A 26,139-nucleotide genomic window follows, 5' to 3' on the forward strand; every position below is an offset into this window, starting at 1 on the left:
TGTTTAGGAACGCGGGGGCATGGAACTTGCGAATATACAATTGTTTATTATCTATGTAAAACTTGTTACAAATAACTGTTTAAAAAAAATATGTTTAAAATGTGAAATAAAATTCCAACATCTGTAATTTTCTCCATAAATTTAAACTCTATTCATTTTGTCATTCACACGAAGCCCTTCACTCTTTGTGATGAAACAGCTGATTTTGTTTTGGTGTTTGAGTTTGGTATTTACCAATGATTCATCCATTCAGAAGCAAATAGAAAATATATTCGTACTGTGAAAATTGCGCAAAATGTTCAACAATATATTTGGCAAGAAACCCACTGTCAAGGAGCAGCAACGCGAAAATGATCGCAGTCTGCGGAAGGCAACACGCGACATCGAGCGAGAGCGACGCAAATTGGAGGAAGAGGAGAAGAAATTGATGTTGGATATCAAACGGAATGCAGCCTCTGGCAATAACGATGCATGCCGCATTTTGGCCAAACAATTGGTGGAGATACGAAAGCAGAAATCACGCAGCTATGCAGCTTCTGGCAAAATACAATCCATTGGATATCAGAACAAAAACATGGGCGCCAACATTGCACTGGGTGAAGCCATGGGCACCACGGCCAAGACAATGGCCAGCATGAATAAGGTGATGCGACCGGAAGCCATAGCGGGCACTGTGCGCGACTTCCAGCAGGCGAATATGCGAATGGAGATGACCGACGAGATGATCAACGATACTCTCGATGATATGCTTAACGAATCGGGTGACGAGGAGGAGTCCAACGATGTGGTCAACAAGGTACTCGATGAAATTGGCATTGAAATCTCTGGCAAGATGTCGGGCATACCATCAACGGGCACGGACGATCTTGAAGTAAGCACCTCGGCGGGCAAACGTACCGAAAAGGACATTGCAGACCAGCTGGCAAAATTACGTTCTTCATAGTTGATTAATTATTATTATAACATTCAAATTAACTGCGATCTTAATTCCTGTATCTTCGATTTTGTAACACTTTTGCTATATTTGTAAGACATAATAAATAAGTATGCCTGAATCACTTTAGAGACGCGCACTCATGCCGCCAGAGGCGACAATCGATTCACCAGTTATGTAGCCAGCATCTTCGGACACCAGGAAAGAAACCACACCAGCCATCTCCTCGCTGGTGCCCAATCGACCCATGGGAATCTTGCTGAGTGCTGCTTCATTGGCCGCCTCGTTCTCATAAAGTGCCTTGGAGAACTTTGTGCGTATGACGCCGGGTGCCAGGCAATTGACACGTATGCCTTCAGGTGCCAAATCCTTGGCTGCTGCCTTTGTTAGTCCAATGAGTGCAGTTTTGCTCACCGAGTAGGCGCCGAGAAGCTGTCAATTGACCAATTGACATTAAGCTACAGTAGCATTAAGCTGATGCACTCACCTCAAAAGCATCGTAGCCCGCAATCGAGGAGACAAACACAATGCTGGAGCCCTTCTCCTGTCGCAAGTAGGGCAGTGCCTCCTTGGCCAACAGATATGAACTCTTCACATTCACATCGAAGATTTTGTCCCAGACTTTCTCATCACACTCGAGCACGCCGCCCACAGCAGGATTTGTGGCTGCATTGCTTATCAAAATGTTTAGTTTTCCATACTTGCTAATGGTCTCATCAAAGAGCTGCTTGCGATCAGTAGCTTCACTAACATGACACTTGAGTCCATGAACATTCAGATTCAATTTACGCAGCTCGGCCAAGGCATTGTCAACATTCTTTTGCTTGCGACTGCTGATCACAACGGCGGCTCCATCCTCAGCCAAACGCTTGGCAATGGCAAATCCAATGCTGCGTATGTGCAATATTAAGAATTTATCGCGTATACGTAAATATCTTAATCCCAACTTACCCGTCTGTTGAAGCGGTGACCACAGCGACTTTACCTGCTAAACGCTTCATGCTGCTGGAGGTTGAACTTTGACTGGTCGACGACAATCGCTTATGGCACAAGTTGTTGCTGACTTTCTCAGCGTTGTTGCCAATGTTGTTGAATTGATTAAGATTTCTAATCGTTGAAGTACTTTGGACTTGACTTCCAGCCAAGACCGCAGTGGTTGAGCTGAAATTGTTTGTCAAACTTCTGTTCAACAATTGTTTGCTAAACTGCAACATAGTTGTTTATATTTTTCGATTATTTGATGCTATCAGACAATTTTGCTTATGAGATTTCTATTGATCTCATTTCACGCGCACTTCCAGTAACAACATTTGTTGTTGTTTATTGCTGTTACTTCAATGACCATTCGCCCCGAAGCCTACATGATGGCGCGACTTTTGAATTAAGATTACCCCATGCATGCAAGTTATGGATTATGATTAAAGTGATCGAGCACTTTAAATGACGTAATTTGTTTATTTTGTATATTATATATTATTAAAATTACATCGCCAATTACCACCTTAACTGTATCACAAATTAAAAATTCGAAATCAGTGCAATAACTAATATATCTACATTGTCAATTGCAATCAATCTACCTTTTTGCAAAAACATTTTTTATTTGTTCTATTACAATTCGATATATTTGGCCTATTATAAGTAACTGCATACATTTTTGCTTGTTGTAGACAGCAGAATTTACGCTAACAGTTTAAATAAACATAGCTAGATATGATAGTGATGGATGGCGTAATATGATAAAAAAAATATAGATAAATATGATAAACAAATAGCGTCTATGGGAGCGAACACTAACTTAATATGAACAGTAGTAGGACAACCACAATCACATGCATATACATACATATGTATTTACTCTCTGTCAGCAGAATGTGTAAATTACTTCGTACAGCAAGTAGCAGTCTCAATTTTTTTTAAAATATTCTGCTCCAACCGCAATCCAGCGACCAGCTTTTAGTCGTTCCGCATAGCTCAGTGGGTTCAAGTCGGCTTCCTTTCCACTTTCGACGGAGTCTGCGGAAAGTAACGGGTTTTTTCTTTGCAAATCGAAATGCAAAGCATGTGACTTTTGCAAAAAGTTTTTCGCTTATTTGTGAAAACCCAACCGAAAAACCATCTCTGAGATGAGCAACCATCAAGGCAACGAAATCGCGCCAGTGGCGCCTAAGCCACAGGACTTCAAAGCTCCTGTCTTTAAGGATGACAAACTTGTGCTCTACTTTCATCCGTACAACTTTTACTCACAAAAAGTTAGTTGATCGAACAGCGGCAAGCCAAAAGTCATGTGATATTTTAAAAATAGTGCACACAAATTCAATTCACATATATACGACGAGTATGAACATTAAAGTCGCGAATGACTCTGAATAACTCGAATAATCACAGCAATAGCTATTTTTAGAGTTCTATGTTTTCAAGTTGATTCATCCATTGCATGAGTACACAATACTTAATATGTAGCATCATGCGTGACGAGGGTGTTTTAATGATGGCTTCTCAAATTAGTAACTAATAATTAGAATAGATTTCGATAGCTATTAGCGAACATACGATTCATAGTTGTTAATGAAGTGTATAGAGAGCTGAGCTCTCGAAAATTATTTATTTTTGTTGATGAATAAACAAAACAATTTTGTCGTAGTTCATTTCACTGAATTAGAGAGTCATGAAATGTTTGACACATTTGCTAATTAAAATATAACAACAAAAGGAATAGTTGCAGTTGTATTTGGTTATTTATTTTGTCTATGTTATCGACAAACAATGAATGTTTAATATAAAGTTATGTAATAATGCAGTTGAATTTATGTATTCGACAAGCTTTTAAATATTTTTTATAAGCCCTAATTTAATTTCAACATTTTTAATCATTTATTTTCGAATGTGGCAGTTGAAAAATATTATCAATAAAAAAATCTTTTGATATAAGACAAGGATTGCAATGATATGAAATATGATGAATATCGATCAAATTAAAATATAACGAACCAAAGCTAGGAGTAACAACATCTTTAATAGTTACAAATTCGTTTGTATATCAAGTGCAGCCTCCTAGCTCTTACCGATTAAGTCTATAATGCAATCAATTACTAATTTAATCAATCAATCAAAACAATGAAGTTCGTATAATTAGCTCTCTTCTCAATTAAAAATGTTTGCTATTTATATTTTAGGTGCTGCTGGTGCTTTATGAAAAAAATATTGAATTTACTCCGTACATGATCGATCTGTGCAATGGAGAGCAATATTCGAATTGGTTCCTAAATCTGAATCCCAAGGGGGACGTGCCAGTGCTGCAGGATGGAATACTTACCATACCCAACTCTCAGCACATCATCAACTATGTGGAAACCAAATATCGTGGAGGTAAGAAGTTTAATGCATTATTTATATACAAGTTGATTAATTTTATGAATTCCACAGAGTCGCATCCACTTCTCAAGCCATACAATCCAAATTCTTTCGAAGCTGGTAAAGTGACAATTTTTGAACGAGAATTATCTCGACTTCCAATCGGTGCTCTAAGTCTGGGATCTTTTATCCACGATGATCTGAAACTAGTGCCAAAAGCTCCGTTCATTGGACCTGTGCGTCAAGCGCTGCTCAGTGAGTAGATTAGACAAGTTTCAGGCAGGTTTTTGTTGCTTATGATGGATTATCTCCCACAGAGAACAACCACAAAATTGTTGAACTCTTGCGTAGCCAGTTAAGCGAATCGATTGTTCAAAGTGCTGCCTTAAACCAGAAACTAAATCTTCAATTGCGACGCCGAGAGTTGGTTTCATCACGTGCCGATTTCCAGCGGGTCCTTGATGCGGTGCTTGATCTACTGCTCAAGGTGGAGAAACAAATGGAAAAAGATAATAAGGATGGTTGGCTAATTGGAGATGACTTTACACTGGCTGATGTTGGCTTTGGAATTCTGCTGCAGCGTCTTTTTCAGTTGGGATTCGAGAACTATTACTGGGCTCATGGCAAGTTGCCAAGGGTGGAGCGTTACTTTATGCGCTTCAGGCAACGAGCATCGTACCTTAAGCTAATCCCGAACAGCAATTTCGAGATACTCAAGGAAATGTGGAGTATGACGCCGACGAACTACAAAGTGGGAGCCACGGCCGGTTTCTTGGGTATGGCGATGTTCGCAGCCTTTGCGCACAAGTAGGTGGCAAATGTTTGTTAATTATTGTTATTGTTTTATTTGTTATTGTTAAAGTTGGGCACATTGTATAAACACGAAACGAATAAGAACGCTTAAAGCTACTGCATACGTAACAACAATGCAAGATATGGACTGCAGAAGTCACAAGGAAGAGGCGAAAAGACAGATTGCGATAGAGCGGACAAATTGCCCAAATAAAGTACATATTCATGAAGAACACACACTGTGCCAAGCCTCAAAAGTGCTCCTTAATTTGATTGTAGAACATGTACAAGTATACATACTATATATATATAAAACAAAATCGCATGGTATTAAGTTCTATTTGGTACAAAAAGTGTTTTCTAACCACAACCTCGGTTATAATTCGTCAATTCACATACAATTCAATTCCTGTTCTCTGTCATCTTTGCTCTGTTTCAATCAAATCGCTCAACTCTCCAAGCTTGCCTGTTGTTCGCGCTTCTTCTGCTCGGCCTGCAACAAACTAGCGGCTGAGGCAGCTGCCTTCACATTGGTGAACAGCGGCATACCCATAAAGGTGGGTATTTGTTGCTGTTGCTGCTGCTGTTGCGATTGGCCACCTAGTTTACCCGACTGCCATTGTCCATTGGCGTTTGCTCTTGCACCACCTGGCGACACCTGGACACCAGCCTGCGTTGAGCAGCTTGGCAAATGCGTGGGACGCTTGAACACAAAGCTCTCGCGTTGATAGTAAAATACTCCATTGCCAGGCGCCTCGGGTAAGAGACCATTAGTGGGATACCAGAAGCGATAGGTAAAGTACCACGTAAGAATGGCAATGATGCCGCTGATCACCTTCTCGATCATGCGATGATAGTACAGCATCGTACCCACTAGCATGATGTCCCAGAGCAGTTGCAGGGCAGCCATGCCAATGAACAATGTGCGAATAATGGGCGTCCAGCGATTGTACAAAAATTTTAGACTACGAATTTGTTCCTCATTAAGAGCACGCAGTGGATTGCTGCCAGACGTCTCGGAGACACTGCGATTGTGCAGTTCATTGCGCAGATGCTCTTTAATCGTTTCCCACTTGATAATGGGACGCGCCTCTTCGATCAGCACTAAGCTCGAGTGGATGAGTATGAAAGCGTGTCCAGAGATGTCGAAACCTTGCCATAAATGACCTGCTTTTAGGCAGCTGGACTTGCTTGCGTAGCCTGCAAAAATAAGTATAAGTATTAACACATCATATTCCTATGCTTGTCATGCTTACCTTTCGTTGTGCAACGACCATATGAAGTTTCCACTATGTTAAACAGTTTCGTCCAGAAGAACCAGAAGAATGTGGCAATCAGTACTCGAGGCAAGTGATGTCTCAGCATGCGTTTCATATCGCCACAGGTGATTGTATACGACGAAAGCACCGTAAAGGGCACGAGGAACAACAAAGTCCAACCCCAGCCGATTTTGACGAAATACAAATTGAATAAGTTGTCAGAGCGGGCAAAGTACGTTTTGGGAAAGGGCAAGAAGTCGCCAATGAGCGATATGATGAATAGACTGCCCAAATAGAGCGCCACCTTAAGGTCCGTGTTGAAGAAGATGGTCTTTTTGCACAAGTGTATCACGCCCATGACGAGGATCTCGCGTATGCTCGTTGGAGCCGCTGTGGGACGTGTGCCGCGTGCCTCGGATCTTGTGATGTCAGGTCCTCCAGGTCGAAAGTTCATATTGGAGTTACTACTTTGAGGGCCGCTACTTCCGCTGCCGCCCAGATTTGGCCGAAGTGGACGTCGCTTTGTGGCCATAGTTGTTGTTGTTCAAGTATTGAATACTCGTACTACGTTGCTTGTATTATAGCCCTTTTTGGTTACGGTAAAAAAGTGAAAGCGGCTGTAAGTTTTCAGATGTCAAAGTTCAAACTGTACTGATTGAATTGTAAGAATTTCATAGGACTAAACTGCACTATGCTCTTTTTTGCAATTTGCACTTTTCACTTAACACAATAAATTTTTGTCGTTGATTTATTTCTGGTTTTTGCTCATTGTGGTATATTTTTAATCAAAATATGCAGCTGTTGCTTCAGCTACAAAAAATAGAACAACATGCTGCGACAAGTGAATGTCAGAGTACACAAACACGCGAATGTCAGTTCTCAATCAGCTGACAGCAGCTGTGCAAAGCTTCGATCTAGTTCTATTGCCTAATTACCGGCTCTCTCTCTGAATCAGCTGAGTGTCCCCCACATTGGAATATCGCATATGTAATTTTAAACCGCATTTGAATTTGGCATGTACAATTCGGCCAAAAAATTACAGCGTGTGCTAAGCGCACGCGAGATACGCAAGACATTCATAGACTACTTTACGCTCAACCATGAGCACAAGTTTGTCCGCTCCAGTCCCGTGGTGCCATTCTGTGATCCCACCGTTGCCTTTGTCAACGCGGGCATGAACCAGGTAAGTGCATAACAATAAACAATTACGGTATTGAGTTCCACATTGAAGTGTTTGCATTCATTTCAGTTCAAATCTGTGTTCCTGGGCACAGCAGCAGCGCCACACAAGCGGGTTGTCAATTCACAAAAGTGTGTGCGCGTTGGCGGCAAACACAACGATCTGTCGGTTGTTGGTCAGGATGGCTATCATCACACATTCTTCGAAATGTTGGGCAATTGGTCCTTTGGTGACTACTTTAAGGTATTCCCAATTAATTTCAAGACTAACTAGCAATACATTAAACCCATGCAAAAGTAACATAGGCTTATTTAACAAGGGTTTCTTTATAGTTTCCAATGTCCATGGTCATTGTTCTTAGTCCAATATTACAATTAGCCTGAATTGGCTTATGCAATTTCTGTTATAGTTGCACTTGTTAATTTTCTACATTATTGTATAACAAAAATTAAATCGCCAATATGTTACGCTATTCTCACATTTAAAGCTTACTAATATCGCTTCTTTTACCAACAGCGCGAAGCCTGTGCTTTGGCCTTAGAACTGCTGCGAGGACCTTACAACATCGATATGGGACGATTGTATGTCACCTATTTTGGGGGCGACAAAGTGCTTGGAATACCTGCAGACATGGAATGCTTTGAAATCTGGCGCAGCTTAGGGTAAGTTATATAAAATAGAATATGAATATTTCCATTTATTTAGGACAATTAAAAAGAAAACAGTTTATTAGATTTAAATATTTTAACTTTAAGTAACTTAACTTTAAAAGAATAGAATTAAGATTATAGAATAACTTTAGAGGCATCACATCCAATATTTTATTTAATAGAAGGCAGCTGTTAAAGTACTTCTGAAATATACTTTACGATCGATGTTTTTATGAACAGTTACAGTCAAAAGCACAACTGCTGTTAACAATATCACTAAAAGATCGTTGTTTTTTATAAAAAGTTATATAACTCACGATGTTTTTTTTTTTATACTTCTCACCTTAAAGGTTCCCAACTGAGCGTATTTTACCCTTTGGCTGCAAGGATAACTTTTGGGAAATGGGTGCAACAGGACCATGTGGACCTTGCACGGAAATTCACATCGATCACATACCTGGCTCTGGCCCAAGTGCCGTCAAGGAGCGAGCTAAGTTAGTCAATGCCGGGCATGCAGATCTGACGGAGCTATGGAATTTGGTTTTCATTCAATATAATCGGTTCGTTAGTCAGTTAGCTATTAAAGTAATTTTTACTAACACATAATGTTCATAGCAATGCCGATGGCAGCATAACACAGCTGCCCGCCAAGCATGTGGATACGGGCATGGGATTCGAGCGTTTAACAGCGATACTGCAGAATAAATCATCCAACTATGACACGGATCTATTTACGCCGCTCTTCGATGGTATCCAAAGTGTAAGTTAAATTTACAATTTTATAAGCTTTGTTTAACGTTTTTCCTATTGCAATTGCAGCTGGCTAAAGCACCTATTTACGGAGGCAGCTTTCCTGATTCCCATAATGCCGCATTGCTTGACACAAGCTATAGAATATTGGCCGACCACACACGCATGATTAGCGTATGTCTAGCCGATGGCATGCTGCCAGACCAAAAGTATGTATAAAAGACTACAATCAAATACTATTTAATGTTAACAATTTGCCTTCTTAGTCAGAAATTGCGACGTGTGCTGCGCAAGGCATTCAACATTTCCAAACAGGTGTTTGCCCATGAGAATTTGCTTGCGGAGTTGATTCCAATTGTAGCAGAAACACTGGGAGATGCTTATCCAGAGATTGCGTCCAAGCAACAGTCGGTTATTGAATTAATTGCCCACGAGCAGGATGTGTACAAACATTTATGTGCGAGTTCATCGAAAGCTTTCGCTGAGGTGCTAACAGAATTCCCCAAACTGGATGATATTGATTTAATGGAGTGTCCCGGCTTTGTCCCAGCTTATCGGGAGTTTCAAGTGCAACGCTCGAATTTCCCCAACAACACAATACCAGGGGATTTTCTGTATAAACTAACGGACACTTATGGTCTTAGCGAAGAGAGCTTCCTCAAGCTAGCCGAGCTGGAGAATATGAACTGTGATTTGGAGCGATATCGTGCCGAGTTGGCTGTGGCCAAGCTTAGAACTAAGCAACAGTTGCGCAATGGTGTTGCTGGTGACTTTGCAATGGAGCAACGTATTGCAAATGCCCAAGCGCTGCTCACCAAGAAATTGCCCGCCACGGACAACAGTCACAAATACACATACAGCTATGATGTGGCAAATGAATCCTATGAAATTCCAGTGCTGAAAAGTCGTGTGCTTGGCATGCTGCACAACGAAACGGAGGTATCAGACACGTATGGCAAACGCCTCAATGCCAAAGTGGATACGTTGTCGATTGTGACAGAAGCTAGCTCTTTTTTACTATGAAGCCGGTGGACAGCAATCCGATCTTGGCAAGTTGTTAGTACAATGCAAACAAAGACCCAGTGAGCCACATCAACTGGAGGTGTTGGATGTGAAGCTACTCAACGGTTGTGTGGTGCATGTTTGTGGTTTGAGCACTCCCATCGAAGACCTCGAACTTGCCGTTGGCGATGAGATACAGTTGGAAGTGAATGCCAAGCATCGGCAGCTGAACATGTGTCATCACACAGGTGTGTAGTACATATCAACAAAAAACCAACCATCGTAAGCACTCATAATTTCCCCTTGACAGCAACACACCTGCTAAACGCCGCCATTCGTTCGCTCTTCAACAAGGTGACATATCAGGTTTCGAGCCAGGTTAACAGCGAGCTGTGCAAACTGGAAGTGGGACTGCTGGGCAAACGCATACAGAAGAGTGATGTGCAGCACATTGAAGATCTAATCAAGTATGTTTGCAGTCAATGTTAATTGACTTTGCTAAACTAATTACTTTATACTTAAATCTAGTCGCGCAATTTGTGCTGCTTCCGATGTCAAAGTGCAGCATCTGAGTGCTGCCGATGTTCTGCAACAGAATGACATAACTATGATACCCGGAGAGGTTTATCCCGAGCATGGCTTGCGTCTGGTTAATGTGCAATGTCCAGAGCTGAATCTGAGTTCCAAGGAACTATGCTGCGGCACACATGTGACAAACACAAAGGAGCTGTCCAGTTTCTGCATTATTAATCTCAAGCAAACGAATCGAGCGCGTTTTGCTTTCACAGCCGTCGCTGGAGATGCTGCTGAGAATGTAAGTTTGATGAAAGCATTGTAGGAATCTTATATTATAGTTACTGATGTTCCCTTTTCCCACTCTATAATAGGTGCTAAAGACAGTGGCTCTTTTGCGTCATCGCGTTGATATGCTGGAGGAGCAATTTCAGTCTGATAAGCTGACCAATGCCACAGAGAATGAGCTGCAAACCATACGCCACAACATTCTCCACTCGTCTATCAAATTGCCGTATGCTTTTAAAATGGACACTCTCGAACGCATCAACGATATGCTGCGAAAACTCAAGGAAACATCGCGTACAACACTTAAGTAGGCACTCTATAATTGTAACTCTTTCGCAGGCAATTAATTTGTGACAATTTGCAGAGAATTCGTAGAGGTTGAAATGCGCAATTTATTGTTGGAGAAGCCGCTGGACACAAATCCCTACATTTTGCATTATATTACTAGCTCAGCGTTGGTGGAGGAGATTCCCCTGCAGCGAGCCACAAAATTATGCACAGATCGTCCCATTCTAGTTGTCAGCATGTGCAACAACATTGTTAAAGCACGATGCTGCGTACCTAAGGTAATAACTATACTATTCAATTAAAAAATACTCTTTCTTTCATGATTATCTCTACAGAATTGCACCAGCGAACGCTTTAATGCCACACTTTGGCTCCAATCGTTTGCCAAAACATTTGGCGGCCAGGTGGCAACGCCCAAAGGCCAGAATGCTGAGCTCATGTGCAATATGAAAGGCCGCAAAGTGAACACGCAGTTTGAGGAACAATTGGAACAAGCGATGTGTAGTGCTCAGGCTTATGCCAAGTCTCATTTAGACTTTTAATTTACATGAATCTAGAGTTAAGCTTTAAGTTTGTATTTGCCATTTGTAAGAGAGAATTTATTGCAGAAGTTTGTGATGTACATAAAGAACGTTAATCACTGTCGCTAATAACAACTAAATCTTCTTCCTGTTGCATGTCCACCATGCTCATCTCCATTATTTGCTCGAAAACATCGCCTTCGTCGGCGCTTTGATTGAAAAAGTAGCTGACATTGTGTGTTGTTGGCTCTGGAGTTAATGGTTTAACTTTTGAGATACTCAGACGATGCTGCTGCTTGAAACGCTCCAAAGGAGTTTTGGCCAAGTTTGGATTCTTCTCTCCCTTTACCAAACGATCAAAACTATCGTCCAACGACAGGCGTTTACTTATGGGTTTGACCACTGAGCTATTTTGGCGTTTTTCAAGTTTAAAGCTAATATCTTTTGGTGGCTCGCTTAAATTCTCATCATTATGTAAACTTAGCTGTGCCAATCTCAAGCTTAAATCATCATCCAAAGGTTTATAATGCAATAAATGTCCCGCATGATTGGTAACAGTCGGCAATGCATTAGGATTTGAAATAATGCCGTTAATGATATCCGACATGTCGAATTCGCCGTCACTCTCCAAATCGGAGGGCAAACATTTGCTAATTGGCGTTGAACATTGTTTCACCTTCGGACCGGGAAACTCATTAGGAGGCTCTTTAGCTGGTGCTTCGTTTTTCTTAAGAAATTTATCAATTGTGTTTTGTCGCTGTTTAGGAACACGATTTTTTGGTTTTAAAACATTGTTTTGATTTTCTGAATCCAAGTCCGCTTTCTCGTTTTTTTTGCGACCTGCTTTCTTAGCAGGCTTAGGTGGCTTTTCCTTTGATTTTAAAAACGCCGCTACAAGATCGGGAAACGCTTCCTGCAGCATCTCAAGTGGCTCGATAGTATAGTACAATTCCTCAATGCCTTTTGGATGTTCCAGGCTGAATTCATCAATTTGTTCCTGGGGTATTAGACCAACAAGGCAATTGCGAGTATCGTCCCAAGCTACCTCCAAGCTGGGCACTCCCTTCACAACGCGTTTCTTGATTATCTCCTTCGGTTGGAGAAAGCACGTCTTATGCAATGTCTGCTGCTGCACTTGCCAACGCGTTAAAATCGGGAAAAACTTTTGAACGCAGTATATTTCGGGCCATTGCAGAAGATGTCCGATTTGTTTCACAAATTTGACGAGATTTGGTTGCTGCCAGTCCAAATTTAAATTTGGTACTTTCGCTGGCTCACTTAGAAACTCGGATATTATCTCTTCGTTTGGAAAGCTGTCATCAGTAAGCGCCTTCTTACGGAGCATTAACTCTGCTTTTATGGACAGACGTTGCTCTCTAAAACAAAATCATTAAAAGTAATAAGTTATATACTAATATATATATTTTTCATGGACATACTTCCAAAGGCTCTCGTCACAGCCTTGATGTGTTCTACAGACACTGCAGCCGCTCTTGGTGTGGCTTTGTGTACGTCCAATGTGACCACAATTGCTGCAAATTGTTTTATCATCAACTCGCAGCTCTAGCGCATGATACGAATCCTGCTCCGAACGCCAACTTCGTAAGCTATCATATAAATCTATTTATATATCAGCAATGTGTACGATATAATCTTCTCTTTACCGCTTAAGTATTTCGGTTTCCTTGTACTTCTTAAAGAGCTTTAGAACGCCATCTTTGCCAATACCACCAATGCCATCGGGACAATAATCACAGCCGCACAGCAATGCCATTACGATGACCTTATGCTGTCCAAAATCCATATGCGCACAAATGTCCCTCATATCATAGATGTCCACAGCGCCGCCAGCAGCGGCCTGTGTTCCCTGCGTGGACACCGAAAAATTGCGGTAAACACGAATAGCTCCATACGCAAAGCAGTCTGAATCTTGACTAATAACACCATCTACCAACTGAAGAAAGAGCCATCAATGATAAGTAGTCAAATGCAGCTCTCTAAGACTCACGCCATGTTTGTTAAGGAAAGCACAATATGCTTCGGCCTCGCCTGGACCTTGGACACATTGAACGCCCATTGACAGCAACAAATTCTCGCATTGTTTGAGAACATGATTGAACCGGCTGCGACCACCATCCCCTTTTCCTTTGGCTTTCCCTTGGCCTTGGCTTTGACCAGTTGGCTGTGATGCCTGTGCATTCTTTTGATTGGGACGCACTCCTCGAAATTGCAGCTCATTGCGTTTGGCGATTACTTTGCTTTTCAGTTCTGGTGCAGCGCCTTCCAACACAAACACCGGTGTCACCTGCTCCCATATGAGATAGCAGGTGCGAAAGAATAGATTTCTGTGCAACATATTCATTTTAAGAAAATAGATATTATGTTTAAAATTTATAGTCTTACTTTAAGTGGTGCCGCGGATGAACAAAATAATCAACCACATTAAGACTTTCGCAAACCCATCCAGCGAGATCAATTGCTACCTTTTTCCCACGCAATTCACATATTGGCTTCCGTTGACCGTGTGGTGTTAAAACCGACCACAGTTCTTTAACTCCCATTTACATAAATATTTAGGGATTATAAACAAATTTAGAGTAATAAAAGCGGTCTGTTTTTGAAAGCAAAACGCGCCGATAACGACAAGTAATACCAATAACACAAAACAAACAAATATACCATTAAATACCACACAATATTTTTCTGAGTAGTTGCTGCTTCCATCGCAATTGGATTTCTAAAAATACCAAAAATGTTATTTCCGTTTGTTCGACTTTACATAAGTTATCGATAATACATTTCGTAGTTTATTGAAATAAAATGTATAAATATTTGATCTTATGTTTTCATGATCACACTTATAATAAAATAATAAATTAACTAATATTACTGACTGCAAAATTCTTCAGAGTATGGCATACAAAATGAATGTTTACAATAATTTCAAAAATATATCGGTGCATAGATAGATGTCATCGATGTATTTCCATCTCTACTAGACGTCAGTCTTCTTCTTTCTAATGTACGACATTTGACGTGTCAGGGCAAAATCAAAAGTAATTCCAATTGCAATTCCAATTTGCATGTATTTGTCTTGCAAATATCGCAAGACAATTGAAACGCACGCAGCTGCACAACGGTGAACACAGAAAGTAGATCGTCAAAATGGTTTTAGCAGATCTGGGACGCAAAATAACAACGGCGCTGCACTCGCTGAGCAAGGCAACAGTGATAAATGAGGAAGCCCTGGGTGCCATGCTCAAAGAGATATGCGCCGCATTACTTGAGGCTGATGTAAACATAAGACAGGTGAAGCAGCTGCGCGAGAATGTACGAGCTGTGATTGACTTCGATGAGATGGCAGGTGGATTAAACAAACGTCGCATGATCCAATCCGCCGTGTTCAAGGAGCTCATCAAGCTGGTTGATCCAGGTGTGAAACCCTATCAGCCAGTTAAGGGAAAGGCGAATGTTATCATGTTTGTCGGCCTGCAGGGTTCTGGCAAGACAACAACGTGCACAAAGCTAGCCTATCACTACCAAAAACGCAACTGGAAATCGTGCCTGGTCTGTGCGGATACCTTCCGTGCTGGTGCCTACGATCAAATCAAGCAGAACGCAACGAAAGCACGCATTCCCTTCTACGGTAGCTACACTGAAATCGATCCCGTGGTCATAGCCCAAGAGGGTGTCGATATGTTCAAACGTGAAGGATTTGAAATGATCATCGTCGATACTTCGGGACGTCACAAACAGGAGGAGTCTCTGTTCGAGGAGATGTTGGCTGTATCAAATGCTGTCAGTCCCGACAATATAATCTTCGTCATGGATGCCACGATTGGACAGGCTTGTGAGGTTCAGGCCAAGGCCTTCAAAGAGAAAGTCGACATTGGATCCGTGATCATTACCAAGTTGGATGGCCATGCTAAGGGAGGTGGTGCTTTATCGGCTGTGGCTGCCACACAATCGCCCATCATCTTCATTGGCACCGGCGAGCATATCGATGATTTGGAACCATTCAAAACGAAGCCTTTTGTCAGCAAATTGCTGGGCATGGGTGACATTGAAGGACTGATAGACAAGGTAAAGTTATTGTAATAAAACACTCACATGGAATATGTAAACAGCTCGATTACTTTAACAGGTGAACGAACTGAAACTGGATGGCAACGAGGAGCTGCTGGAAAAGATCAAGCATGGCCATTTCACAATACGCGACATGTACGAGCAGTTCCAAAACATCATGAAAATGGGACCATTCTCACAAATCATGAACATGATTCCCGGCTTCTCGCAGGACTTCATGACCAAGGGTGGCGAGCAGGAATCGATGGCGCGCATCAAACGCATGATGACCATGATGGACAGTATGTCTGACAGTGAATTAGATAACCGAGATGGCGCCAAGCTGTTCAGCAAGCAGCCCACCCGTTGTATTCGTGTCGCACAAGGTTCCGGCGTCATTGAGCGTGAGGTGAAGGAGTTGATTGCACATTATACGAAGTTTGCGGCAGTGGTTAAGAAAATGGGCGGCGTCAAAGGATTATTCAAGCAAGGAGACATGACGAAAAATGTGAATCCCACACAGATGGCGAAACTGAATCAGCAGATGGCCAAAATGATTGATCCCCGCATGCTGCAGCAAATGGGCGGAGTTGGTGGCCTACAGAATATGATGAGACAACTGCAACAGGGCGCAGCCGGTGGCCTGGGCGGTCTCGGGAATCTAATGGGAGGTTTTGGTGGCAAATGAGACGTCGGTATATGTAAACATTTTTATATGATTTTGTTTTTAAATAGTTCGGTTATTAGCCTTAATTTGTTAACATGTAGTGCGACAAGTGCAACAATTATCCTTGCTTTTAAGGTGACTTTCTCTTGTTTAACTAAATTCTATGATTACTGTTCAATTCGTGGCAATTGTGTTCGACTGTGAAACGAAATCCGAGTAAAGTAGTTAACAAACAAAATGTGTAATTCAAGAACGGTCCACAGTTTTTGTACACATTAGATAAATAATTTTCAGATTGCCACAAATGAATTTTATCCAAGTTTATATAGAAAAAACAGTTTCATATAAACGAAATAATAATTGCATGAAACCGTGCTAACGTCAAATAAAGGAAAACGTAAACAAAAGAAAATGTTTTGTAATTTTGTAAATTTAGCAAATTTGTGTTGTAAATATTTTTGGCTCTCGCTGTCAGCGAGAAGGCTTAAAGAGTGTCCCTAAAATGAAAATTTTATAAACATACAAATTAAAGTATTCTCTACAAATGATGTTGTATTATACCATTTGCTGATTGGCTAAAGTTAATATATACTTTTTCGACTTATTATTAAATGTGCCGCTTATCCCAACATAAGCGACCAGATAATCATAATGGAAAGATATACATTTTTATGACAAACTTACACAACTTCAACTGCAGACTTGCCGCGATGAATTTTCCTATAATTATTTTTATTTTGTATGTGTTTTTTCAACAAATTCTTTAAGTTACTAACATTTAACCAACTAAAAGGAAAAAGAGTGAATTCTACAATCAATATGATATAGTTTCCTGTTTTTTTTTTTTCATATTATTTTGTAAAAAGTGCAGCATTCTTACAGTTTTAAAGATAAATCAGATTCGTGAATTCGATAAGCTTTTCAAAAATTCTTAGCTTGTCTTCTATTTAATAAAAAATTATAACATTTTTTAAACTCATTTATGTTAGTATTAATGTCCATTTTCATTTTATTAACTTTAAAATTGTTGAAACTACTTTGTATAAAAGTTTCAGTATCCAGGCTCTTACCGTTTGGATACATTCAGTCAGGACACGAAATTTGTTTACTGAGAAATGCTTACTTTAATAGCTTTTGTCGTAAAAGTTCGTCTGAGGGTAGCAGCGGCTTTTACTTACACAGGGGATACTTACATAGCTCTCTCACGCTTACCAGAGCCTGGAACCGGCGCACAGAAATTCCCATTGTCATTCTAACTTTACCACAAAAAACATAAACGCATAAAAATGTATGTATGTATGTGTATGTTCGTGTGCATGTGCACGTAAAATAAGAAGAAAAGCAATCAATTTGCGATTGAGCTGTCAAGTTTTGACACTCATAAAACCATCAAACAAGTCAAAGGAACAGGCTCGCAGCAAATGTAGTACAACGACAGGCTGTCAACGCTTTTGAGGTTCATCCTTGTGGAATGGGATACACACACAAACAAACACACACATGCGCATAGATAATCTAGTGTTGTTGTTGTTCTTGTTCTGAAAGCGCAGTACGAATTATATGGAGGGGAGCATAAAAGGCCTGTAGTGAATATTGCTGCAAGTACTACGTATATTAAAATGTCATCGGTGTATCATGAATTGCCGTAATTAAAAGGATTTATTTTTCTTTTTTTGTTGTGAATTGTATACATTAATGTTGTTCACGCAAACTATTATGTAGTTATGTATGTATGTATGTGTGTATGTGGTCTTTGTCTTTATAGCTATACTGTTACTTTACTCGCGTTTTATTAATATTATGTATAACCTGAACACTTTCGCAATTATTTATGTATAATAATTATATAATACGAGTACGAGCATGTATTCTGTTATTTGGCACCAAAGTGAAAAACATTAATTTCATTTCTCAATTTTGATTTCTCTATAATTTCTACAATTTGCTTTTCAATTCATTTATAACTAGAAACGAGACTTGTCTATACGCTTTCGATTTGAGGATTCTTCTTCTTCTTCTTCATTCATTCATTCAGGGCACCAATTGAGTTCAAAATATTGTTTAACTTATTGTGCTAAAACAAAGCTGTTTACAAGTGCGATTAATGAACGACGACGACGACTAATTGTGATGTTTTTTGCTTTACTGAATTTAATTTATATATTTTGTTGTGCTAAATGATTCGATTACGCTCCTAAAACTCTCCACTCTTTCTCTCTCTCCTCTTTTGATCTACTCCTGCTTGAGTCCGTTCGCTTGCGAAGCATTAACCGCCGCCAATTCGGCGGCTTCCTTGCGACTTGTCTGATACCAGACAACCAGACGGCCGCCCAGCATGAAGGTGAAGACCAGCGCAGGTCCCGAACGCTCGAAGGGATCACTGACCATCCAGTGCTGATAGATGCCCAGCAGCATAAGAAGCAGCAGCGTCACATTGGCCACATTCTTCACCTTGTCTGTGGAATAGAGTTGATAATTAGAATAAATTTCTTAAATAGGGATTTCAATACTTACGATAGGGTATTAAGGCCATGGCCAGTCCGCAAACAATCTCCAATATGCCGACAGTGCGTCGATACCATTTCGAGGGGATTTTGATGCCAAAGAGCGCGGTTAGCGGAAATACCTTGGCATATTTCACATACTCTGTGCGCTGTAATGAAAATAAGAGTTTTCGAAAATCAGAAGAGTTTTTCGATGTGAAATAGAAAGTGAGAACAGGATTCTTGAAATTTATGCTTGCTGCCCTCGGAACTAATGGCTGACCCCAGAGCAGAAGGCAAAGCACGATGTTTATTTTTAAGAGAAATAAAGAAAACAAAACCGCAGTCAGATTTTGTTTGGCATTCGCCAAGTGTTTCGACTGCGAAGGTAATTATACTACTTACTGCGGAATTGCAAAAGCAGAAGCACTTGCGGATAAATCTATTTTGAAATCGCCAAATCCCAAAGGCGAGAAACGTGAATAAACACAAAAACTGAAATGAAAACGAATGAAATGAAGAAAGGGCTTTCTTGGCCCAAACTTATCGACAAACATGTTTATTTTCTATGCATTGTTTGAAAAGCGCTATTTGGGATTGCAGCAATTGAAAGCGAAAACCACAAACTATGTTTTTAATACCCTGTAACCAGTTAACAAAAGAAGCATTTGATCGATAACACTGTGATAAATCAATACACAAAATAAATGGTTAATGCTTATCTAAAACTTTGATGAAACTCAATTTTTTCGAATGATCTTCATATTTAATTCTGATCTGATAATAAGTTGAAAAAAAAGGATCCTCATAGCTTTCTTAATTTCAAAAACGTTTTTTATTCCCACAATTCTAATTAAGAAGTATCTCTTAGTCGTCTAATATTTTTGTTTTATGACTAGTTTAATTTTCTTTTTTTTCTTTTTGGGAGATGTAAACAAAATCACCAAATAAAAATCACATAAATATTTGGCACGTTTCGCTGCGGCTAACAACTTTGTTTATATATCGTAATATATGTATGTACATATGTATATAATATATGTCTGAAAAAAAACAATAATTGACGGAACAAAATGTTCGCCAAAGCAAGTTCAAATTCCTTCCATTTCCATGATCATTCATTACAGATTACAAGAGTGCTCGAATAGTAGATGCTCTACAGCGATTCTCACACATTATATACCCTATAATGTAGCACACGCGCTGCAAAGAGTATAAATTTAGTCTGATTTTGCAATCCAGAGAACATTTTAAACGATTTCCGTCATTACGCATACTTATTCTTTCGGTTTGAACGGAACTGCAAAGTGTTTAGATCATAAAAACTTATTTATATTCTTCGTGTATGATTTTTGTTTGAAGATCATTGCGTTTTTAAAAGTATTCCTGAAGGCCGACGGCTGGCATTGGGCTGGGGTCGAGTTCAATGTGCAACTATTCGCATCAGTCATAGTTACATATCAAAAATGTACTAAAACATATTCCATTCAATATTTAAAAGTTAAGCTGTTTTTCGAATTACAAAGTATATTTTCGCCCTACTCTCTTCGATGGATATGGAATATGTTTAAAAGTAAGGTAAACATTGTAAATAATAATTTTCAAAATCGTTTCAATCAATTTATTTTTGAATTTTCAATTACCTATGCATCAATAAACAAAAATTAGTCATATTTCTAAAAAAAAAAAAAAAGATATGCACACTTAAACAGCTGTAAACATTCTTAAATTTGATTTCCCAAAATTTCTCTATATATTCGATGAAAGAAAGAGGAATATTAGAATATATCTGATTCAATGAAATTCAAATCAAAACAAGTGAGAAAGCTACAGTCGAGTGTACTCGACTGCGAGATACCCGCGCTACCCATTTTGAATAAAAGCAATATATTTTGCGGTATTATTCTCAAAATATACCAAATATACTGCAAAATTCTAAAAATATACCAAATGGTATATGTGGTATATCGATATAGTACCGCATTCAAAATATACCATAGATGGCACAATATACCAGATTGTCAGCCAAAGCAAGACCCTAGTAAGTAGGCGTTTTTGCCCATACAAAAGTATTTCTTTAATTACTTCCACAATTTTTTTCTGATCGCAACCAAATTTTCAGGGATCATAACTACTGTAGTTATTACTGTATATACCAAAATTCGTAACTCTAGCTTTATTCTTGTTGTTATTCGATTTTTTGATTTGCAGGGGCGGAAGTGGGCGTGGCAAAAATTTGAAACAAACTTGATCTGCGTGCAAGCATAACAAATGCTGTCGAAAAATTATAGCTCTATCTCTTATAGTCTCTGAGATCTAGGTGTTCATACGGACAGACGGACAGACGGACGGACGGACAGACGGACAGATGGACATGGCTATATCGTCTCGGCTGTTGACGCTGATCAAGAATATATATACTTTATAGGGTCGGAGATGCCTCCTTCTACCTGTTACATACATTTCCTGCCGGCACAAAGTTATAATACCCTTCTACCCTATGGGTAGCGGGTATAAATATTAACGATTTTGGAATCTTCAATACTTCATGGTTTGCTACCTCCCCCTTCGTAATAACCGTAACTGTTATCCATCTCTCTCTAAGTGCCGTTATCCTGCTGACCCAATTGCAAAGAAAGCGGACAGGATAGCAGAATGAGCTAGTGGTGGTTCACTTTTTGTTGGCAACTCGTCTCTCGCTCTGGAAAATCGATGAGAGCAGAGTGTTGCCTACGGCGAGGTAAACAAAGCACATCGATTTTCCACTCCCAGAGACCACAACTTACCAGATCCTTGTAGAGATCCTTGCTGATGTGTGGGGTGAGTTTCAGCGTGCCCACAAAGATGAAGAATAGTCCCAGCAGTATGGAGAGGCTCTTCAACACAATCGTATTTGAAGCTGGCATTTTGTAGCTGAGTTCTTACAAAGTCCTTTATTCGCTTTTATAATTCTCGCAATTGATTTTTCACTTCACTTCACAGAACGCCTCTTCGCTCAATGTATAATTTATATGATGTTTATTTTGTATGGCGAGTACTGCTATGTGAAATATGTATAATTCACAAAATGCCAGCAGCAATTGGGGCGAGTGCCGAGTGCGCTCGTGGCGAGGGAGGCGGCGGCGGGGCAGAAGTCGGGAGATTGGGAATCATAGAGCATACATCACCCTACGATACACCGGTCGCTAATTTTAGCGCTTGTCCGCAGCTTTTGCCGCAGTCGCAGCCGAAAAACAACAACAACAAGAACACAGCGACCACAACAACAAAACCGAAATTATAGAAATTTTGAATGTTTGGCAAATCACTTCTAGTACCACAATACACTCGCCATTCGCTAGTATATGTGTAGAATTTTTATGAAATTTTTCCTTTCGCTTGTTTTCCACTTTCCTTCAGTTGTATTCGTATTTGAAACCGTCGCAACCGTCGTCGGCACAGCGCTCATTCACGTTCGAAATATGACTGAGACTGCAAAAGTTTCAACAGCATCCCAATGTCGAAAAATCAATATATAACACATAATGCATGAGAAGATTGAGAGGCACAAGAGATTTGTTATGCTGGGCAAAATAACAAGAAAGCGCCCTCAAATCGCTCAGAGCGCCAGCGAGAGAGAGCGAGACCGAAAGAGCGCACGAGGCCGCCTGCCAGTGGGGGAATAGAGAGAGGGGGTTGGAGTTGATGTAATTAAGGCCAAAGACCTCGGCATGGCCAGCAACCCTTATGACGACACAAAAGCAACAGGGCTACAATCACTACTGTTGGATTTAGTACAATTGTAACACAAAAGGTTACACTTTTAGATCGTTAGTACAATGTATAGTTTAGTACACTTTTTTAGTTCGTTGGTACAATAATCTAAACTTGGTACAAAGTACATGTATGTATGTGATATTTATAGTATAAATTTTATACTAATAAAGAAACTTTTTAGTTCGTTAATACGCTTTTAAGTTGTAATGATACTTTTTGTTAAAAATTAGTGTAATAAAACCAAATTTCGATTTTAAAAAGTTTTATTCAATTAAAAAAAATACAACTTATGTTAACTAGGCTTAAGATCTTATTCAAATGAGAGCCATCTTATCGGCGGGTTACTCATTGTCTCTGGAGCCATGCATGGTAAGGGTCTAGGATGAGGGACCATCTGTTCCTCTGGCGGAGTGGGCGCATACATTCTTTTCGATTCAGCCATGCGTCGATTGTGACTTTCGATCTGTTCATTCAGCTGTGCATCCTCGACCTGGGCACGTCCTTCGTCATATTCCAAGCAGGCCACGCCATCCAAGCGTTCCAGATCCACCCAGCCACGGAATCGCACGCACACACCATTCATAATGAAACTGGAACGCAAGTGAACTTTGTTGCGCTCCTTCTCAAAGTCGCACTCCTGTTCCGTCGCATAGGGATTGTGATTGGCATTGAAGTACAACTGCAGATTGGTGCCAGACGCCAAGAACGATAGCTCGGCGTATCCTTTGCGACAATCAGTCACGAAACGCATCCTTCGCTCGTCGATGGCGCGTTCCCGGTAGCCAGTGTATCGCACTTCGCTCTCGCGGCTCAGGCGGCGGAAAAGTTCGTCACTTTCGAACTTGGACTTTTGATTGGGCACCACTCGCGGCATGCGGAAGATGAAGCGCGGTCTGGGTGGCTCAAACATGGGTGCTTGCTCATAAGGCGGCATCATGCCAGCCAAGGCAGCTTCTCCAAGATTCTGATGATGATGATGCATTTCACTGATATATGATACTTCAGATGTTGACACTTTGATGTGCAAATGCAGACTGATATCTGGACAGAAGAATGTCTTGATTTATATATCAGTTGAGTGCATAGAGCATAGGTACCTGCAGTTTATAGTTTTATGATCCACGGCAGCAGCTGTCATCGCCGTAATATACAAATCCTACCTGTTACGGTGACGAAGGGACGAAGTATTGTCCCTGACAGCTGCGCAAATTTTTGAAAATGTAACTGATTACTTTTTGACCTTACCAGATGACAGGTAAATATGAACTTGCTTTATGGGTTAACACTACAAACAGATATCGTTTTTTATTGCGAGCATACAATTTAATAATTTGTATTGAAATTGCGTTTTATAGTTGTATATCAACTTACCTCTGACGTCTTCACAACTTTGAAAATGTAACTGTTTACATTCTGGCGTTGCCAGATAGGAAATAGCGCTGCACTCCCACTTGGATCACAGGGTGACACACGCAAGCAATAAACAGCTGTTGTTTTATGTTGAAATCGTTGTCGCAGTCGCAAAAGTTAAATTTAAACAGTTTTTATTGAATTTATATTGTTTAATAAACATATTGAATATGTCTCTTGTTGCATACGCTGCAAGTAGTGACGAGGAATCAGAAAACGAAGAAGAATCCACAGGCACACAAGTGGAATTGCTAAAACAGCCAAGCAACAACAATGTGGCAGCCAAGTCTGGCGTCGTCGCCAGTGCTGGACACATAAGTGACGAGGACGATGATTATGTACCACGAGAAGTGTCGCTGCAGGAGCTTAAGCCGCCAACGGCCAGTGGCCGGCTAACGCTTGCCCTGCCTCAGCCCAAAAAAGCCGTCCAGCCAATGCTCGAGGATACGGAGAAAACGGAGGAGCAGCAAGTGACACAAGCATTTGCCAAATTACCAACGCCGCGGACAGCTATCACAGGGAAAACTGCAGCATATATAGAAGAAGTGGACGATGAATTTCTCCACAAGAAAGCGTCGGCAGGTAGCGAAGCGTTGGAAAAACCGCCGCCACCGCCAGCAGCTGGAAAAACGCGTGTCAAGATCACCATACCGTCGCTAAGGGACTTCGCTGATGTGGATAAGGAAAAGGCCGAAAAGCAGCAGAATAATAGGCAGCAAGTCAAATCCACAAAGGGTTGCGGATTGCTTAGCATATTGCCGCAAGCGAAATCCGAGCGAGACTTCAGCAAGAAAGAAAATGACACAATAACGAAGCCAAGTACAACTACTTCTTCTGCTAAGCCTGCCTTTGTGCCCGACACTGTGAAGCAACGACGCGCAGCGCACAACACAGAAGGCGTCGATGGCGTCAAGGCGCCACAGCCTCCCGGAAAACAAGCGCAAAAGAAACCTCCGTCCACAATACAGCCCAAGGCAGCACTGGTCAGCGTAAGCGACAGCGATGATGACGACGAGGATGGCGCTGGTGACTTCTTCTCACTGCACAGCGAACATAAATTACCTGAGGTGAGCAGCAATGAGATTAGTGCTCTGGTGGCCAAGCGAGCCGAGCAAATGGTTGCAGCTGGCAACAAGTTCCTCGAGGAGCAGAAGCAACGTAAAGCTGCTGAAGCGGAGGCTGCAGAATTACACTCGGAGGAGATGCGATTAGCACAACAACGCTATCAAGAACAGCACCTGAATGCCGAGGCCATGGATGCGCTGGTGGGCAAGAATGCCAAGCGACGTCGCAAGGAGGCCAAGGACATGCAGGTGATTGAGATCAGCGGCACACAAGTGATGCCCGATCGTGATGAATGGATGCGCACGGCGTTGGCATCGGCGACGACTTATCAACCCACTGGAGTGCTGACGGATGAGGAACCTGTAGCGGGCACAAAAAGGAAACATCAAATCACCTATCTGGCGCACAAGGCGAAGGCCAACGAGGCCGAACTCCAAGCGATGTGGTCCGCAAATCGACAAACTCGTCGTGCCACTCAGAGCAAATATGGTTTCTAAATGTTTCCATTTTAATATTGTTTATGTACTATTTTGAATTACAATGTAGACTTAATAAGAATAAATTTATAAATAAGTTGAATTGCTCATTTGAGCCAATTTTCACGCTGTCTCAACTGCCCGGCGACATAGACAATGGCTGTGCAGAGTAGAAGCATCAATGGAGCCATTGTCACATAGATTGGAATCTGTTGTGGATACTCAAGAGTCATGCAGATCATCACTTGAGATGTTATTGTTAGCAGCACACCGCCGATGTTCCATTTGTAGAGGAACAGCAAATCGGTGAGCCTATTGAGATTGCGCCATTTGCGTATAAACTTTATCAGCACATAGATGATGAGGATGCAGTCGAAGAACCAAAGCGGCGTAAAAGTGACGAACCAATTCCATGTGGTGCGTGGATCTAGGCGCAAGCAAAGCAGTATTAAGAACACCAAGACGATAAACCAAGTGAAGAGCGCCCGATGTGCTAGCGTCATGATTTAAACGTTTTGCATATTCCACCCACAACAAAACAATTGTCACAAATAAACAAATCTTTGTGTTACTTTAATCGAAGTGTGACCATTAACACAATTTTTAAAATATACGTTTTAACGACGCAATTACCCAAATACAGACCCCTTAAAACTCGTAACACCTAGTTTCAATTGTATAGATAT

General features: G+C 40.8%; 11 protein-coding genes across 12 annotated transcripts; 5 read left to right on the forward strand and 6 right to left on the reverse strand.

Moving 5' to 3' along the window:
• Positions 1-229: 229 nt before the first annotated feature.
• LOC132788891 (dehydrogenase/reductase SDR family member 4) lies at positions 230-2,245 on the reverse strand. The gene is made up of 3 exons (XM_060796552.1): positions 1,886-2,245; positions 1,422-1,824; positions 230-1,366 (listed from the first exon to the last, which is right to left on the reverse strand). Exons 1-3 carry the CDS (start codon positions 2,146-2,148, stop codon positions 1,061-1,063), a joined length of 972 nt encoding a protein of 323 aa, XP_060652535.1. The 5' UTR covers positions 2,149-2,245; the 3' UTR covers positions 230-1,060.
• LOC132788893 (charged multivesicular body protein 2b-B) lies at positions 296-943 on the forward strand. The gene has a single exon (XM_060796554.1). It carries the CDS (start codon positions 296-298, stop codon positions 941-943), a length of 648 nt encoding a protein of 215 aa, XP_060652537.1.
• A 636-nt stretch (positions 2,246-2,881) lies between the features above and the next one.
• Positions 2,882-5,279, forward strand: LOC132794274 (ganglioside-induced differentiation-associated protein 1). 2 transcript variants are annotated; one of them, XM_060804585.1, is made up of 5 exons: positions 2,882-3,186; positions 4,111-4,303; positions 4,361-4,543; positions 4,606-5,064; positions 5,151-5,279. In XM_060804585.1, exons 1-5 carry the CDS (start codon positions 3,061-3,063, stop codon positions 5,165-5,167), a joined length of 978 nt encoding a protein of 325 aa, XP_060660568.1. In that variant the 5' UTR covers positions 2,882-3,060; the 3' UTR covers positions 5,168-5,279. The 2 variants fall into 2 exon arrangements, with proteins under 2 accessions (XP_060660568.1, XP_060660567.1); XM_060804584.1 differs by lacking the exon at positions 5,151-5,279 and having other exon boundaries at positions 4,606-5,099.
• LOC132794273 (acyl-coenzyme A diphosphatase FITM2) lies at positions 5,110-7,184 on the reverse strand. The gene is made up of 2 exons (XM_060804583.1): positions 6,337-7,184; positions 5,110-6,280 (listed from the first exon to the last, which is right to left on the reverse strand). The coding sequence occupies exons 1-2, from the start codon at positions 6,869-6,871 to the stop codon at positions 5,529-5,531; spliced, it is 1,287 nt and encodes a 428-aa protein (XP_060660566.1). The 5' UTR covers positions 6,872-7,184; the 3' UTR covers positions 5,110-5,528.
• A 74-nt stretch (positions 7,185-7,258) lies between these two features.
• LOC132794269 (alanine--tRNA ligase, mitochondrial) lies at positions 7,259-11,738 on the forward strand. Its single transcript, XM_060804580.1, is given in 13 exon segments — positions 7,259-7,522; positions 7,589-7,762; positions 8,036-8,181; positions 8,520-8,729; positions 8,785-8,929; positions 8,989-9,128; positions 9,186-9,930; positions 9,932-10,169; positions 10,232-10,388; positions 10,450-10,735; positions 10,809-11,029; positions 11,087-11,288; positions 11,346-11,738. Coding segments are annotated over 13 exon segments (3,039 nt in total). The 5' UTR covers positions 7,259-7,354; the 3' UTR covers positions 11,553-11,738.
• Positions 11,633-14,226, reverse strand: LOC132794270 (flap endonuclease GEN). Its single transcript, XM_060804581.1, has 5 exons — positions 13,935-14,226; positions 13,540-13,876; positions 13,196-13,485; positions 12,971-13,138; positions 11,633-12,907 (listed from the first exon to the last, which is right to left on the reverse strand). Exons 1-5 carry the CDS (start codon positions 14,090-14,092, stop codon positions 11,644-11,646), a joined length of 2,217 nt encoding a protein of 738 aa, XP_060660564.1. The 5' UTR covers positions 14,093-14,226; the 3' UTR covers positions 11,633-11,643.
• A 298-nt stretch (positions 14,227-14,524) lies between these two features.
• On the forward strand, positions 14,525-16,422 carry LOC132794271 (signal recognition particle subunit SRP54). The gene is made up of 2 exons (XM_060804582.1): positions 14,525-15,614; positions 15,676-16,422. Exons 1-2 carry the CDS (start codon positions 14,697-14,699, stop codon positions 16,282-16,284), a joined length of 1,527 nt encoding a protein of 508 aa, XP_060660565.1. The 5' UTR covers positions 14,525-14,696; the 3' UTR covers positions 16,285-16,422.
• A 1,472-nt stretch (positions 16,423-17,894) lies between these two features.
• LOC132792587 (novel acetylcholine receptor chaperone) lies at positions 17,895-22,208 on the reverse strand. The gene is made up of 3 exons (XM_060802017.1): positions 21,533-22,208; positions 18,778-18,916; positions 17,895-18,719 (listed from the first exon to the last, which is right to left on the reverse strand). Exons 1-3 carry the CDS (start codon positions 21,650-21,652, stop codon positions 18,496-18,498), a joined length of 483 nt encoding a protein of 160 aa, XP_060658000.1. The 5' UTR covers positions 21,653-22,208; the 3' UTR covers positions 17,895-18,495.
• A 539-nt stretch (positions 22,209-22,747) lies between these two features.
• Positions 22,748-23,754, reverse strand: LOC132794191 (protein brother). Its single transcript, XM_060804478.1, has 2 exons — positions 23,600-23,754; positions 22,748-23,543 (listed from the first exon to the last, which is right to left on the reverse strand). The coding sequence occupies exon 2, from the start codon at positions 23,482-23,484 to the stop codon at positions 22,813-22,815; it is 672 nt and encodes a 223-aa protein (XP_060660461.1). The 5' UTR covers positions 23,485-23,543; positions 23,600-23,754; the 3' UTR covers positions 22,748-22,812.
• Positions 23,755-23,975: 221 nt separating this feature from the next.
• On the forward strand, positions 23,976-25,556 carry LOC132794188 (proline-rich protein PRCC). Its single transcript, XM_060804475.1, has one exon. It carries the CDS (start codon positions 24,083-24,085, stop codon positions 25,472-25,474), a length of 1,392 nt encoding a protein of 463 aa, XP_060660458.1. The 5' UTR covers positions 23,976-24,082; the 3' UTR covers positions 25,475-25,556.
• A 4-nt stretch (positions 25,557-25,560) lies between these two features.
• LOC132794193 (transmembrane protein 60) lies at positions 25,561-26,101 on the reverse strand. Its single transcript, XM_060804480.1, has one exon. The coding sequence runs from the start codon at positions 25,954-25,956 to the stop codon at positions 25,561-25,563; it is 396 nt and encodes a 131-aa protein (XP_060660463.1). The 5' UTR covers positions 25,957-26,101.
• Between the last annotated feature and the right edge of the window lie 38 nt (positions 26,102-26,139).

The sequence above is a fragment of the Drosophila nasuta genome, chromosome 3, assembly GCF_023558535.2.
Source record: "Drosophila nasuta strain 15112-1781.00 chromosome 3, ASM2355853v1, whole genome shotgun sequence".
Lineage (NCBI taxonomy): Eukaryota > Metazoa > Arthropoda > Insecta > Diptera > Drosophilidae > Drosophila > Drosophila nasuta.